Genomic DNA, 14063 nt, shown 5'->3' with positions numbered 1-14063 from the left:
TAACCATCTGTCTTATGTAACCATAACGTAACATATCACACTATTTTGAGAGTCTGATTTATATTTACTACGTCACATCTAGTCTATGAGACGAGGCTGCTCCTTGACCTACATTATAAACACGCAGATCAAGAGGTGTGTTTTCCCTTCAGCATCTCACCCACCTCACAGCATGAATCTGAAATGGTTAACTTTGGTTGTAAGTGATGGGAAAAAATCAGACTCAAAGGCAATTACTTGAAAAATTCAATGGATGTTTTATTTACAAACTTGATGATAAATATTATTAAAAATATATTTTTAAGTGACTTTGCTATGGGGCCGTCAATGGGAGTTGGTCCGTGCTTCAGCTGAACTGCAATACTGAAAATGCCCTCTGAGCACAGTGGAAAGCATGCTAAAAGACTGGAAGCCTGGCCCCTTGATCCGAGAAGGGGTAATTGCAGACCGCAATTAGGGGCGTGCTCTGATATCGGGTGTTTCATGATATCAAGTGTACACCAATTGATGCTCACCATTGGTCCGTGGCCGTTTCTTTTGCGTTGGGGACAACAGTTGTTGAGAATGGTTGAATTTTAGCTATGCCTAAACTTAACCCTTTTCCTAACCTTAATCTCAGTCTCCTAACCAGCGTTATTTATCATAACCTGCCACGTTAGTTATCCTCACCTGCATGGTAAACAAATCCCTAACCCTCACTCTTTTCCTAACCTTAACCTCAGTCTCCTAACCTCCACTTTAATTAACCTCCACTAATTATCCTAACCTGTTATGTTTGCTTTGTGCCAAGTTAAAAAAAAAATATATAAAAAAAGTGTCCATCAGTTTCATAACACCGAAACTGACCAATGTCATGTATCAATGTTTATTATATCAGGGAACATCCACATCAAGAAACTGTACAGTAGTTCTCCTACTGGGAGGCGCGGGAAACAGTTTAAAGAGCGATTGGTGCTGAGGACGCTTTGGCAATGGATGGCCCGCAGCCTGTTGAGATTCATAATGTCGTTTACCAGTTGAAGGATACCGATAGTAAATAGTAATTGTTCGTGCGGCTGAAAGGTTTTTGGGAGTTCAGGAATTAACATTGGAAGCATTGCAGGCAGTGGTGGAAAAAGTACCAATTGTCATACTTGAGTTAAAGTTAAGATACTTGAGTCAAGGAAAAGGTGGAAGCCACCCAGTAAAATACTACTTGAGTAAAAGTCTCAAATTATTTGGTTTGACATATACATAAGTATCAAAGGTAAAAGTATAAATAATTTCAAATTCATTATATTTAGCGAAATAGACAGCACGCTTTTCTTGTAGTTTAAATGTACGGATAGTCAGGGGCACACTCCAACACAGACATAGCGTGCATTCCTAAATTCGCTCTGGCTGTATACTACGATTTCAGAGCACTCTGGTCTCAGTGCCAGAGGGCAGAATAATTGATGAAAAACGAACGCTCAACGTCCCTTGAATACGGCCGGTGTCAGTCAACGTCGGCAAAAAAAAGCGTAATTAAATTGTTGCCTGTAGCACAGTTAAAGTCACCAATGCTCTGGATAACATGAACAAAGCCTAATCAGCTCTGCTAAGGCGAGTAAAATGGTCAGAGTTCTCTCATTTGTACTGGAAGTAGCAAGCAAGCTAGCCAATGCTAACCAGTTATCTTGGATGCTTGACTGCCGTTGTGAGGTCAGAACGCTTGAATCAACCCTCCTCCTCCGCCAGAGCGTCCAGTGTGGCTCTGAACGCTCCGGGAGCGATACGAACTGACAATCTGACAACGCTCTGAATTTACAAACGCTCAAGCGCACTCTGGCACTCCAGATTGAATTTTTAAGATCACATCCATAATTTACTAACAAAGTATTTGTGTTTAGTGAGTCCGACAGATCAGATGCAGTAGGGATGCGCAAATTGAAAAAATGTCCTGCCCTTCAAAATCTAACGAGTACTTTTGGGTGTCAGGGAACATGTATGGAGTTAAAAGTACATTATTTTCTTTATGAATGTAGTGGAGTAAAAGGGGAAGTTGTCAAAAATATCAAAAGTAAAGTACAGATACTCCCAAAACTCCATACATTTTCCCTGACACCCAAAAGTACTTAAAATATTTGTACTTATGTACTTTACATCACTGATTGCAGGGAATACTGACTGAAGATGTTCCTCCCTACGAGGCCCATGAGACTGTGTAGGGATGTGATTTGAATAGGACTGTGACTGAACGAGTGGGATGTTGTTATTTATCTATTTATGTATTTGGTTTTGATGTCGTTGTTCCCCCTCCCCTTTTCCGCAAAGGAAATGTATTTTCTTCTACAGTTTACTAACCTTACAGTAGGTGGCGGCAGAGAGGTTATATTTGTTTAAATGTCAGTATACCAGAGAAGAAGATGACGCTGATGCACTGTAGTAGTGGGGAACAGGAAGTTCCGGGTCGAATCGACAGAACTGTGCTGTTGTGTCGATAGTGGTTGTGTCCGTTTCAAATGAATCATTGTAGGTATGTAATAGCATGTTTAAACTTTCTAATGTCGACAGAATATATACCATGCTAGGTAACAAATCCGTTTCACGCCTGGTAATGGTTTTAATTGTATGTGTTATTTTGGAGTCTAACCGAGTGAGTGAAGAACGTGATTAAAAACTATTTTACAAGTCACATAACTAGACTTTGGGTTTGTCTGAGTGTATGTACATAATTTCGTCAAAGTCATTTCATAAAGATTCCACTTATTTGAGTTCGTTTGTACATGTTCTTGGTTTTGTGTGAAATGCTGTTTATGAGCTGGTAAATTGCCTCGTCCGAACCATCCGGTTCTCGCGAGTTTACATGCATTGTTTCGTTAATGTAAGATCGCGAGATCAGGGTGGTTCAGACGAGGCAAGTCAAATGGCGGCTTCAACGGTTTCGGTCGTCTTTCCAGGAGTTTGCTCGTGGTGAAATGGCGACATGAGGCTGCGTGATGAAGTGTCAAAATAGAGGGAAGCTAACTGAAGTTATCCTTCACTATTTGGAGAGAGAGGCCAACTGCATGAAATGGCGTCGATTAATGCAATGAATCGGTTCACGTATCAAACTCATTCCACGGAGGGCCAAGTGTCTGCGGGTTTTCGCTCCACCCTTGTACTTGATTAATGAATTAAGATGACTATTTAGAAAGGAATTCCTCTCATCTGATTGTCTAGGTTTTAATTGAACGGAAAAAAGGAACACCTGCTGAGAATTGGCCCTCAATGGAATGAGTTTTGCACCAATGAAACAATGGAAATGGAGAGTTTGAGAAGCAACAGCTGTGCTGGAATGCGATCAATGTGGGGACAGTTCTGATGATATGGAGCGGGAGGATGAGGGCCTAGTATGTGAATGTTCTGTAGTGGGAAGACATAGGAAGAACAGAGATAATGATACTGGAAGCAGAGGCTCATGTAGTATAGTAACTCCAGAGGTCCAAGGTAGGGAGCTCGAGTAATAATGTGGATAGTTGGGATGTGTTTGAGGAGACCACAGGGCCTCATTCACACCCTGATTAACCAAGGCCATAAAAAGAGGTGTAGTGAAACTCGGCCGCATCCGTGTAAATGAGAACATGTTTTGAACTAACCTACCTGGTTAAATAAAGGTGAAATAAACAATTGAAAATGTTAGATTGTTAATATCTTGTGCAAGTCAGGTTCAGCAAGGGAAGATTCTTCAATTGGAAAATCATAATGGGACGAAGCTCAGAAGCCATGACCCTGGAGCTGATGCTACATTGAAGGGAGTAATAATGCACAGTGTCCATGGATGATATTGTTAAAAACATGTGAAGCCTAAAGAAAGGCCAGAACCAAGGAAAGAAACCTTGAGAGGAACCAGGCTTTGAGGGGTGGCCAGTCCTCTTCTGTCTGTGCTGGAATCAACCAAAATCAGATAAAACCCCAAACAGCAATGCAGGTGTAGAAGCACAGTTCATAGATGACCAAGAGGGCAAATAATAATAATCACATTGGTTGTCGAGGGTGCAACAGGTCAGCACCTCAGGAGTAAATGTCAGTTGGCTTTTCATTGCCGATCATTGAGAGTTTCTCTTCTGCTCCTGCTGTCTCTAGAGAGTTGGAAACAGTAGGTCTGGGACCGGTAGCACGTCCAAACAGGTCAGGGTTCCATAGCAGAACAGTTGAAACTGAATCAGCAACGGTGAATCATCACAGTGTTTTTAAATGCCAAAGAATGGGACATGTAGCTGTTGAGTGAAAAGATGTGCCAAGTGTGGTGGGGAACATGATTACAGTGAATGTTGGAGCAATGTGACGGTGAAGTGTTGCAATTGTATGGAGGACAAAGAGCAGCATTTGGTGGATGCCAGGTGCAGAGAGATGCTCAGATATAGAATCTGTCATGATGTATCATATGCAGAGGCTGTAAGACAGACTGGTGGAACTACAGTGCAGACTGATGGAGCTTCAATGGCTGGTCCCGTAGTAAGAGGACCTACTGTCAGACTGATGGAGCTTCCATGGCTGGTCCCGTAGTAAGAGGACCTACTGTCAGACTGATGGAGCTTCCATGGCTGGTCCCTGTCAGTAAGAGGACCTACTGTCAGACTGATGGAGCTTCCATGGTCCCGTGGTCCAGACTGATGGAGCTTCCAAGAAGGGACCTACTGTCAGACTGATGGAGCTTCCATGGCTGGTCCCGTAGTAAGAGGACCTACTGTCAGACTGATGGAGCTTCCATGGCTGGTCCCGTACCTACTGTCAGAACTGGTCTTTCTACTAGTCCTGACATGGTTTCGAGGCCTGTTCAGAAATCTTGTGCCCATAAATATGCTGTGACAAAGGATTCTTTAATAGTGAATACAATTTACTTCATAGCATTCATAGGTAAGCTTATCAACAACTTGGATTGTGTAAAGCAGAAATACCAGGTTGAAAGTTATCTTGTAAACTGCAGCAGAGTTGTTGGGGGTAACAGATGTTACTGTCGGTATGGTTTTTGATAAGCTGGATAATCTGGGGGTGGATTGTCTCAGCATGATTTAAACCCCAATGTTTGCAAACACAGAAAGGGTTCTATTGATATAGTTTATTGGGGGGTGTGGGAGGGTTTTGGGGGGAAGGGGAGGGTGTGGTAGAAGTTAATAGGGATTTCTTGTTTTATTTTCTTAGTACAGAATTAGACAGACATGGACCTTAAAGGTTTGTTTGTGGACCTCCATGGTACCATAGGAGGTCTGCATCAACGGACTTCAGTGCAGGTAGTGCCTCATCAGAGAGAGAACATTTCAGTTGCTCTACAGTTCTGAAGCTGAATGTAATGATTATCAGTTCTTTACATGTGTACTAATATTCAGACACATTCAGTTGTTTCTATATTTATCTATAATTCTGGGTTTTCACATGGGGCTTAAAGTAAATAAATATTGAAAAAGTGCCTGAAAAAGTCCTTGAATTTGACTTGCCACTGTACGACCCCATATAATTCTTAATATGGTGTGAATGGGAAATACAATTGGTTTTTGTGAGTGAAATAATACAGTGAAGACAAGGTTATTCAGGAAAATAGTACATAGTGCTGCCTGAAACATACTGTGATCTTGAGTCATTTATGCATTTATGTGAATTTAGGGAATCTACGATAGATTAAGTGCACTTAAGTTGTGCAATTTAAAATGTGTACTTTGTGTCTAACGTGAGTGAATGTTTTGTCAAGGATTAGCTACCTGATCGATCGACTGAAATGAGATAATTGAACATGAAAAAATAGAAAATATTTTTACAGAATCAAGTGCTTGAACTGTCAAGAAAATAACATTTGTGTCCGTTTGTCTTTATTACTACAGACCGACTCAGATTAAGTCTGAGGCCGTTAACATCAACAGTGAGGACAATCCCAGCCTGCCTCTCTCCTTCCACACTGTGTCCAAACCTACAGTCACTGGGTCCTGATTGTGACAGTGGAGCCCAGTTTGCACTGCAGGATCCAGAGATGGCATCAGTGAAGCTGGAAGACTGCAGTCAAACACTGGAGCTGAATGTCAACATTAAAGATGAAGAAGAGGAGGAGGAGATGATTAGGACAACTGTTAGTCATGGTAAGAGCTGGTTCTATTTATAAGTTATCTATATATATTAGACCTCCATAAGTTATGACCAGTCTATTGCTAGGTTGAATTCTGTAATTCTGACATCACACATCCCTGAACAACTCAAGACTTCACAGCGAAGCAAAAACTATTTAAACTTGTAACGCCTGCCTTTGCCCACACATTGTCTCAAGAACGTTGAAAATGTTAATACCCTCAATCACCAAGTTAGGCATACCTCATTTCAAAATAGGCCATGGCATCATCACTGTCAATTTTGAATTATAATTTGTTTGCTGCACAGAATATCAGATCTCAACAACGATTGGAGAAGTGTTGAACATAACCAGTAGACTACCACATATATGTATCACTGAAAAACAAGACAGACTCAAAATTCAGTTCAGATCCATCCTGTTTCCATTGATCATCCTTGAGATGTTTCTACAACTTGACATTAAATATATATGTTTCTCCCATTTTGGTATGTGATACATATATATTTAATATTTCAAGTTGTAGAAACATCTCAAGGATGATCAATGGAAACAGGATGCATCTGAACTCAATTTTGAGTCTGTCTTGTTTTTCAGTTTTTTTAAATTTGTATAAATTTACCAAAATTTCTAAACCTGTTTTGGCTTTGTCATTATGGGTATTGTGTGTAGTTTGCGGAGGATATTTTTATAATTTAATTTTAGAATAAGGCTGCAACATATCAATGTGGAAAAAGTCAAGGGGTCTGAATACTTTCCGGGGGCACTGTCAGACCCCTTCCCATTTCTCCCATTTTGGTACGTTACAGCCTTATTCTATAATTGATGTTTTTCCTCGTCAATCTACACACAATACCCCATAATGACATCACAATACCCCATAATGACAAAGCCAAAACAGGTTTTTAGAAATTCTTGCAAATGTAAAAAAACAAAACAATGATAATAATTGCTTATTTATGTAAGTTTTCAGACCCTTTGCTATGAGATGATCCTTGATGTTTCTACAACTTGCAGTCCACCTGTGGTAAATTCAATTGATTGGACATGATTTGGACAGGCACACACCTGTCTATGTAAGGTCCCACAGTTAAAAGTGGATGTCAAATTAAAAACCAAGTCATGAGGTGGAAGGATTTGTCCGTAGAGCTCTGTGAGAGGATTGTGTCTGCACAGATCTGGGGATCGATACCAAAATATTTCTGCAGCATTGGAGGCCCCCAAGAACACAGAGGCCTCCATCATTCTTCAATGGAAGAAGTTTGGAACCACCAAGACTCTTCCTAGAGCTGGCCACCCGGCCAAACTGAGCAATCGGGGGAGAAGGGCCTTGGTTAGGGAGGTGGCCAAGAACCCGATGGTTCTTCTGTCAGAGCTCCAGAGTTCCTCTATGGAGATGAGAGAATCTTCCAGAAGGACAACCATCTCTGCAGGACTCCACTAATCATGCCTTTATGGTTGAGTGCTCAGACGGAAGCCACTGCTCAGTAAAAGGCACAGGACAGTCCGCCTGGAGTTTGTCAAATGGCACCTAAAGAATTCTGACCATGAGAAACAAGATTCTCTGGTCCAATGAAACCAAGATTGAACTCTTTGGCCTGAATGTCAAGCGTCATGTCTGGAGCAAACCTGGCACCATCCCTACGGCGAAGCATGGTGGTGGCAGCAGCATGCTGTGGGGATGTTTTTCAGCGGCAGGGACTGGGTGATTAGTCAGGATCAAGGGACAGATGAACCTAGCAAAGTTTTGAGAGATCCTTGATGAAAACCTACTTGAGAGCTGTCGGGACCTCAGACTGGGGTGAAGGTTCACCTTCCAACAGGACAATGACCCTAAGCACACAGCCAATACAACATGGGAGTGGCTTCGGTACAAGTCTCTGAATGTCATTGAGTGGCCCAGCCAGAGCCCGGACTTGAACCCGATCAAACATCTCTGGAGAGACCTGAAAATAGCTTTGCAGAGACGCTCCCCATCCAACTTGGCAGAGCTTGAGAGGATCTGCAGAGAAGAATGGGAGAAACTTCCCAAATACAGGTGTTTCAAGCTTGTAGCTTCATACCCAACAAGACTCAAGGCTGTAATCGCTGCCTATGGTGCTTCAACTAACTATTGTGTTAAGGGTCTGAATACTTACGTAAATGTAATATTTCAGTTATTTCTAAAAACCTGTTTTTGCCCTTGTCATTATGGGGTATTGTGATGTCATTATGGGGTATTGTGATGCCATTATGGGGTATTATGACGTCATTATTGGGGTATTTTTTTGTAGATTGATGAGAAGAAGGAAAGCAAATGAATTAATCAATTTTAGCATAAGGCTGTAATTTAAGAAGATGTGGAAAAAAGCAAGGGGTCTGAATACTTTCTGAATGCATTGTAGATCTTGTTTCATGCTACTGACACTTGTATGGATGTCTCCAGCATTGCCAGCATTTGTTTTATTCACTGGGCTATCTGGAATGCTCAGAGTTTAGACTAAAGAAGTGACGTAGACAAACTGTCAGTGTTTTTGAAGTTCTATGAAAAGAGTCTGTGTAGTTACTAACCCTTGTGATATTGAGTGTAGGATGATATGGCTCATCATTTTCACCACTTTTGCCTCTGTAGTTTTTGACTCCTACCCAGTTTTAGAATAGTTTTATTCCCATTCCCATACAGTTTACTGAAATGAATACATACACTACCGTTGAAACATTTCGGGTCACTTAGAAATGTCCTTGTTTTTGAAAGAAACGTTTTTGAAAAGATTGTCCATTAAAATAAAATCGAATTGACCATTTATACAGTGTAGATGTTGTTAATATTGTAAATTACTACTGTAGCTGGAAGCGGAAAAATTAATGGAATATCTACATACAGTGGGGCAAAAAAGTATTTAGTCAGCCGGCAATTGTGCAAGTTCTCCCACTTAAGAATATGAGAGATGCCTGTAATTTTCATCATAGGTACACTTCAACTTTGACAGATAAAATAGCATTGTATGATTTTTAATGAATTTATTTGCAAATTATGGTGGAAAATACGTATTTGGTCACCTAGAAACAAGCAAGATTTCTGTCTCTCACAGACCTGTAACTTCTTCTTTAAGAGGCTCCTCTGTCCTCGACGCGTTACTTGTATTAATGCCACCTGTTTGAACTTGTTATCAGTATAAAAGACACCTCTCCACAACCTCAAACAGTCACACTCCAAACTCCACTATGGCCAAGACCAAAGAGCTGGACTCCAGAAACAAAATTGTAGACCTGCACCAGGCTGGGAAGACTGAATCTGCAATAGGTAAGCAGCTTGGTTTGAAGAAATCAACTGTGGGAGCAATTATTAGGAAATGTAAGACATACAAGACCACTGATAATCTCCCTCGATCTGGGGCTGAGGACGCAAGATTCACCCAAAGGTCAAAATGATCACAAGAAGCATGGTGGGCAAAAATCCCAGAACCAAAGGGGGACCTAGTGAATGACCTGCAGAGAGCTGGGGCCAAAGTAACAAAGCCTACCATCAGTAAAACGCTTTCCATCAGCAAGGGCACTCAAATCCTGCAGTGCCAGACATGTCCCCCTGCTTAATCCAAACACATGTCCAGGCCCGTCTGAAGTTTGCTAGAGAACATTTGGATGATCCAGAAGAAGATTGGGAGAATGTCATATGGTCAGCAAAACCAAAATATAACTTTTTGGTAAAAACTCAACTAAACGTTTTGGAGGACAAAGAATGCTGAGTTGCATCCAAAGAACACCATACCTACTGTGAAGCATGGGGGTGGAAACATCATGCTTTGGGGCTGTTTTTCTGCAAAGGGACCAGGATGACTGACCCATCTAAAGGAAAGAAATGAATGGGGCCATGTATCGTCTGAGATTTTTGGTGAAATATGAACTTTTCCATCAGTAAGGGCATTGAAGATGAAACATGGCTGGGTCTTTCAGCATGACAATGATCCCAAACACACCGCCCGGGCAACGAAGGAGTGGCTTCGGAAGAAGCATTTCAAGGTCCTGGAGTGGCCTAGCAGTCTCCAGATCTCAACCCCATAGAAAATCTTTGGAGGGAGTTGAAAGTCCGTGTTGCCCAGCAACAGACCCAAATCATCACTGCTCTGAGGAGATCTGCATGGAGGAATGGGCCAAAATGCAACAGTGTGTTGTCAAATCCCGTTAACGGATTTGACCTCTGTCATTGGATATAACAAAGTATAAAACTTTTGTTATTGACCAAATACTTATTTTCCACCATAATTTGCAAATAAATTCATTAAAAATACTACAATGTGATTTTTTTTACCCTCATTTTGTCTGTCATAGTTAGTGTCCCTATGATGAAAATTACAGGCCTCTCTCATCTTTTTAAATTGGAGATCTTGCACAATTGGTGGTTGACTAAATACTTTTTTGCCCCACTGTATCTTCTGAGATTTTTGGATATAAATATGAACTTTATCCAACAAAACATGTACGTGTAACATGAAGTCCAATGAGTGTCATCTGATGAAGATCATCAAAGGTTAGTGATTAATTTGATCTCTATTTCTGCTTTTTGTGACTCCTCTCTTTGGCTGGAAAAATGTTTTTCATGTTAGGTGCTGACCAAACATGATCTCATGGTATGCTCTCGTCGTAAAGCCTTTTTGAAATCGGACACTGTGGTGGGATTAACAAAACGTTTATCTTTAAAATGGTGTATAATACTTGTATGTTTGAGGAATTTTAATTATGAGATTTCTGTTTGAATTTGGAGCCCTGCACTTTCACTGGCTGTTGTCAAATCGATCCCGTTAACAGGATTTCAGCCCGTCTCATCCCTAAGAATGTAAAAGGGCTTCATAAAAGACATTTGATTGACGTGTATATCACACCAACTGACTGGTTCTTCTGATGTTCACACAGGAGACCATGTTGAGACATTCTCTACATCCAGAGAGCATCAGCAGGAAGATCAGAGAGCTAAGAGGTCTCATCACTGCCCACATTGTGAAGACATTTTCCCATTTCAATCAAAGCTAAAAATGCACCTAAAAATACATACAGGAGAGAAGCCTTATTCCTGCTCTGACTGTGGAAAATGCTTCAAAACATCAACGGTGCTAAAAGTTCATCAGAGAACACACACAGGAGAGAAGCCTTATTCCTGCTCTGACTGTGGAAAACGTTTTAAAACATCAACTCAGCTAAAAGTTCATCAGAAGACGCACACAGGAGAGAAGCCTTACGTCTGCCCTGACTGTGGAACTAGTTTCTCTCATCTTTCTCACTTAAAATCTCATGAACGTATACATACAGGAGAGAAGCCATACTCCTGCTCTGACTGTGGGGCAAGTTTCTCTCGTCTGGACACCTTAAAAACACACCAACATATACACAAAGGAGAGAAGACTTACTCCTTCTCTGTGGAAGGGTGGGCGTGTAACTCAAACTTCGAGCCAAAGGCTGCTGTGTTTAGAGTCTCATCAAGGTGGATTGTAGCATTTTAGCTAATTAGCAACTTTGCAATTTCTTAGGACTACTTACTACTTTTTAGCTATTACTTAGCATGTTAGCTTAGCATGCAACTACTGAGTATGTTAGGTAACCTTTCCCCTAAAACCATTTAACCCCTCACCCCTAACCTAGCTAACCTTAGCAACAACAAATTGGAATTCGTAACATATTGTATGAATAGCAATGCGTAGAATAACATAAGAATTGTAATTCGTAACATACGATACAAGTCATATTATACTGAACCACAATCTAAATGCAACAATTTCAAAGATTTATAGTTCGTATAAGGAAATCAGTCATTTTAAATAAATGAGGCCCTAATCTATGGATTTCACATGACTGGGCAGGGGCTCAGCCATGGGTGGGACTTGGGAGGGCATAGGCCCACTTGGGATCCAGGCCCAGCCAAATAGCATGAGTTTTTTTCCCACAAAAGGTCTATATTACAGACATAAATACTACTCAGTATACATAAATACTACCCCCCCCCCCCCCCCCCCGTGGTTACATGAGGCCGGTTGGATGTACTGCCAAATGGTAGAGATATAAATATTGAGTTCTCTGGCAACAGCTCTGGTGGACATTCCTGCATTCATCATGACAATTGCACATTCCCTAATCTTGAGACATCTGTGTTGTGTGGCCTTTTATTGTCCCCCAGTACAAGTTGTAATGATAATGCTGTTTTATCAGCATCGTGATATGCCACACCTGTCAGGTGGATGGATTATCTTGACAATGGCTGAAATGCTCACTAACAGTATATATAAACAAAGTTGTGCACAACATTTGCTTTTTGTGCACATGGAACATTGTTGGATTTTTTAAATTTCAGCTCATGAAACCAACATTTTAAATGTTTAGTTTATATTGGTAGTCCAATGTTATGTAACGTAATGGAGTGGCACGGATGTTTTTTGTATCATATAAACGTTTTGCTCTGAGACCAGGTTGTCCCTCTGCAGTATTTTGTGTGAAGGAGCTCGTAGATACTTTTTTTATTGAACCTTTACTTAACTTGGCAAGTCAGTTCTTAATTCTTACTTACAATGATGGCCTAGGAACAGTGGGTTAACTGCCTTGTTCAGAGGCAGAACGACAGATTTTTATCTTGTCAGCTCGGGGATTCGATCTAGCAACCAATGCTCCAACCACGAGGCCACCTTCCGCCCCTAACATGAATCAGATAGAGATGGTGTAATGATCACTTTTCACCATAAGTTTGGGGGGATTATTTTACAACTTTATTTAATGATACACCGTTTATGAAATGAATCCATGTGTTTATTAATTGTCTTTAAAGCTAGATTAGTTATTTTAGTTACTGATCATGAATGTGTTGGATAACTGCATTGAAGCAAACTTTATTGATCTGCCAATGAAAAATAAAGTTACATGAATATGTACTGGTCAACCTCTTCTTCTCTTTAGTATTCATTTCTTCATATTAGATCTGACAGTATGAATGATTCTTATGGTTGTCTTCAGTTCTTCATATTAGATCATCAAAGGTTAGGTTGAAGATCATCAAAGGTTAGTGATTAATTTAATCGCTATTTCTGACTTTTATGAGACCTCTCCTTGGCTGGAAAATGGCTGTATGGTTTTCTGTGACTAGGTGCTGACCTAACATAATCGTTTGGTGTGCTTTCGCCGTAAAGCCTATTTGAAATCGAACACTGTGGCTGGATTTACAAGAAGTTTATCTTTAAAATGGTGTAAAATAATTTTAATTATGGGATTTGAACCAGACAGGTTAAGCACTTTGTGACAACTACTGATGTAAAAGTGCTTCATAAAATACATTTGATTAACATGTATATCACACCAACTGACTGTTTTTTCTGATGTTCACACAGGATACCATGTTGAGACATTCTCCACATCCAGAGAGCAACAGCAGGAAGATCAGAGAGCAAAGATGTCTCATCACTGCCCACATTGTGAAGAGATTTTCCCATTTCTATCAAAGCTAAAAATACACCTAAAAATACACACAGGAGAGAAGCCTTACTCCTGCTCTGACTGTGGAAAATGCTTCAAAACATCAACGGTGCTAAAACGTCATCAGAGAACACACACAGGAGAGAAGCCTTTCTTCTGCCCTGACTGTGGAACTCGTTTCTCTCAGCTTTCCTACTTAAAATCACATGAACGTCTCCATACAGGGGAGAAGCCATACTCCTGCTCTGACTGTGGAAAATGCTTCAAAACATCAACGGTGCTAAAACGTCATCAGAGAACACACACAGGAGAGAAGCCTTACTCCTGCCCTGACTGTGGAACTCGTTTCTCTCAACTTTCCCACTTAAAATCACACAAACGTGTACATACAGGAGAGAAGCCTTTCTTTTGCTCTGACTGTGGGGTGAGTTTCTCTCAGCTGAGCACCTTAAAAACACACCACCGTATACACACAGGAGTGAAGCCTTATTCCTGCTCTGACTGTGGAAAATGTTTTAAAACATCAAATGAGCTAAAAGTTCATCAGAAAACACACACAGGAGAGAAGCCTTTCTTC

General features: G+C 40.8%; 1 protein-coding gene across 1 annotated transcript in view; it reads left to right on the top strand.

Moving 5' to 3' along the window:
- The first annotated feature begins 2321 nt into the window (after positions 1–2321).
- Positions 2322–14063, top strand: part of LOC135538591 (oocyte zinc finger protein XlCOF6-like) — a 34221-nt gene continuing 22479 nt past the window's right edge. Inside the window, exons 1-2 of the mRNA XM_064964483.1 lie at positions 2322–2497; positions 5820–6071. Coding sequence (XP_064820555.1) covers positions 5966–6071 — 106 coding nt within the window. The 5' untranslated portion in view covers positions 2322–2497; positions 5820–5965. The remainder of the gene's footprint in view (positions 2498–5819; positions 6072–14063) is intronic.

Source organism: Oncorhynchus masou, unplaced genomic scaffold (assembly GCF_036934945.1).
Source record: "Oncorhynchus masou masou isolate Uvic2021 unplaced genomic scaffold, UVic_Omas_1.1 unplaced_scaffold_987, whole genome shotgun sequence".
NCBI classification, from domain to species: Eukaryota; Metazoa; Chordata; class Actinopteri; order Salmoniformes; family Salmonidae; genus Oncorhynchus; species Oncorhynchus masou.
The sequence above is the reverse complement of the archived record's forward strand: the minus strand, read 5'-3'. Positions and strand labels throughout refer to the sequence as shown.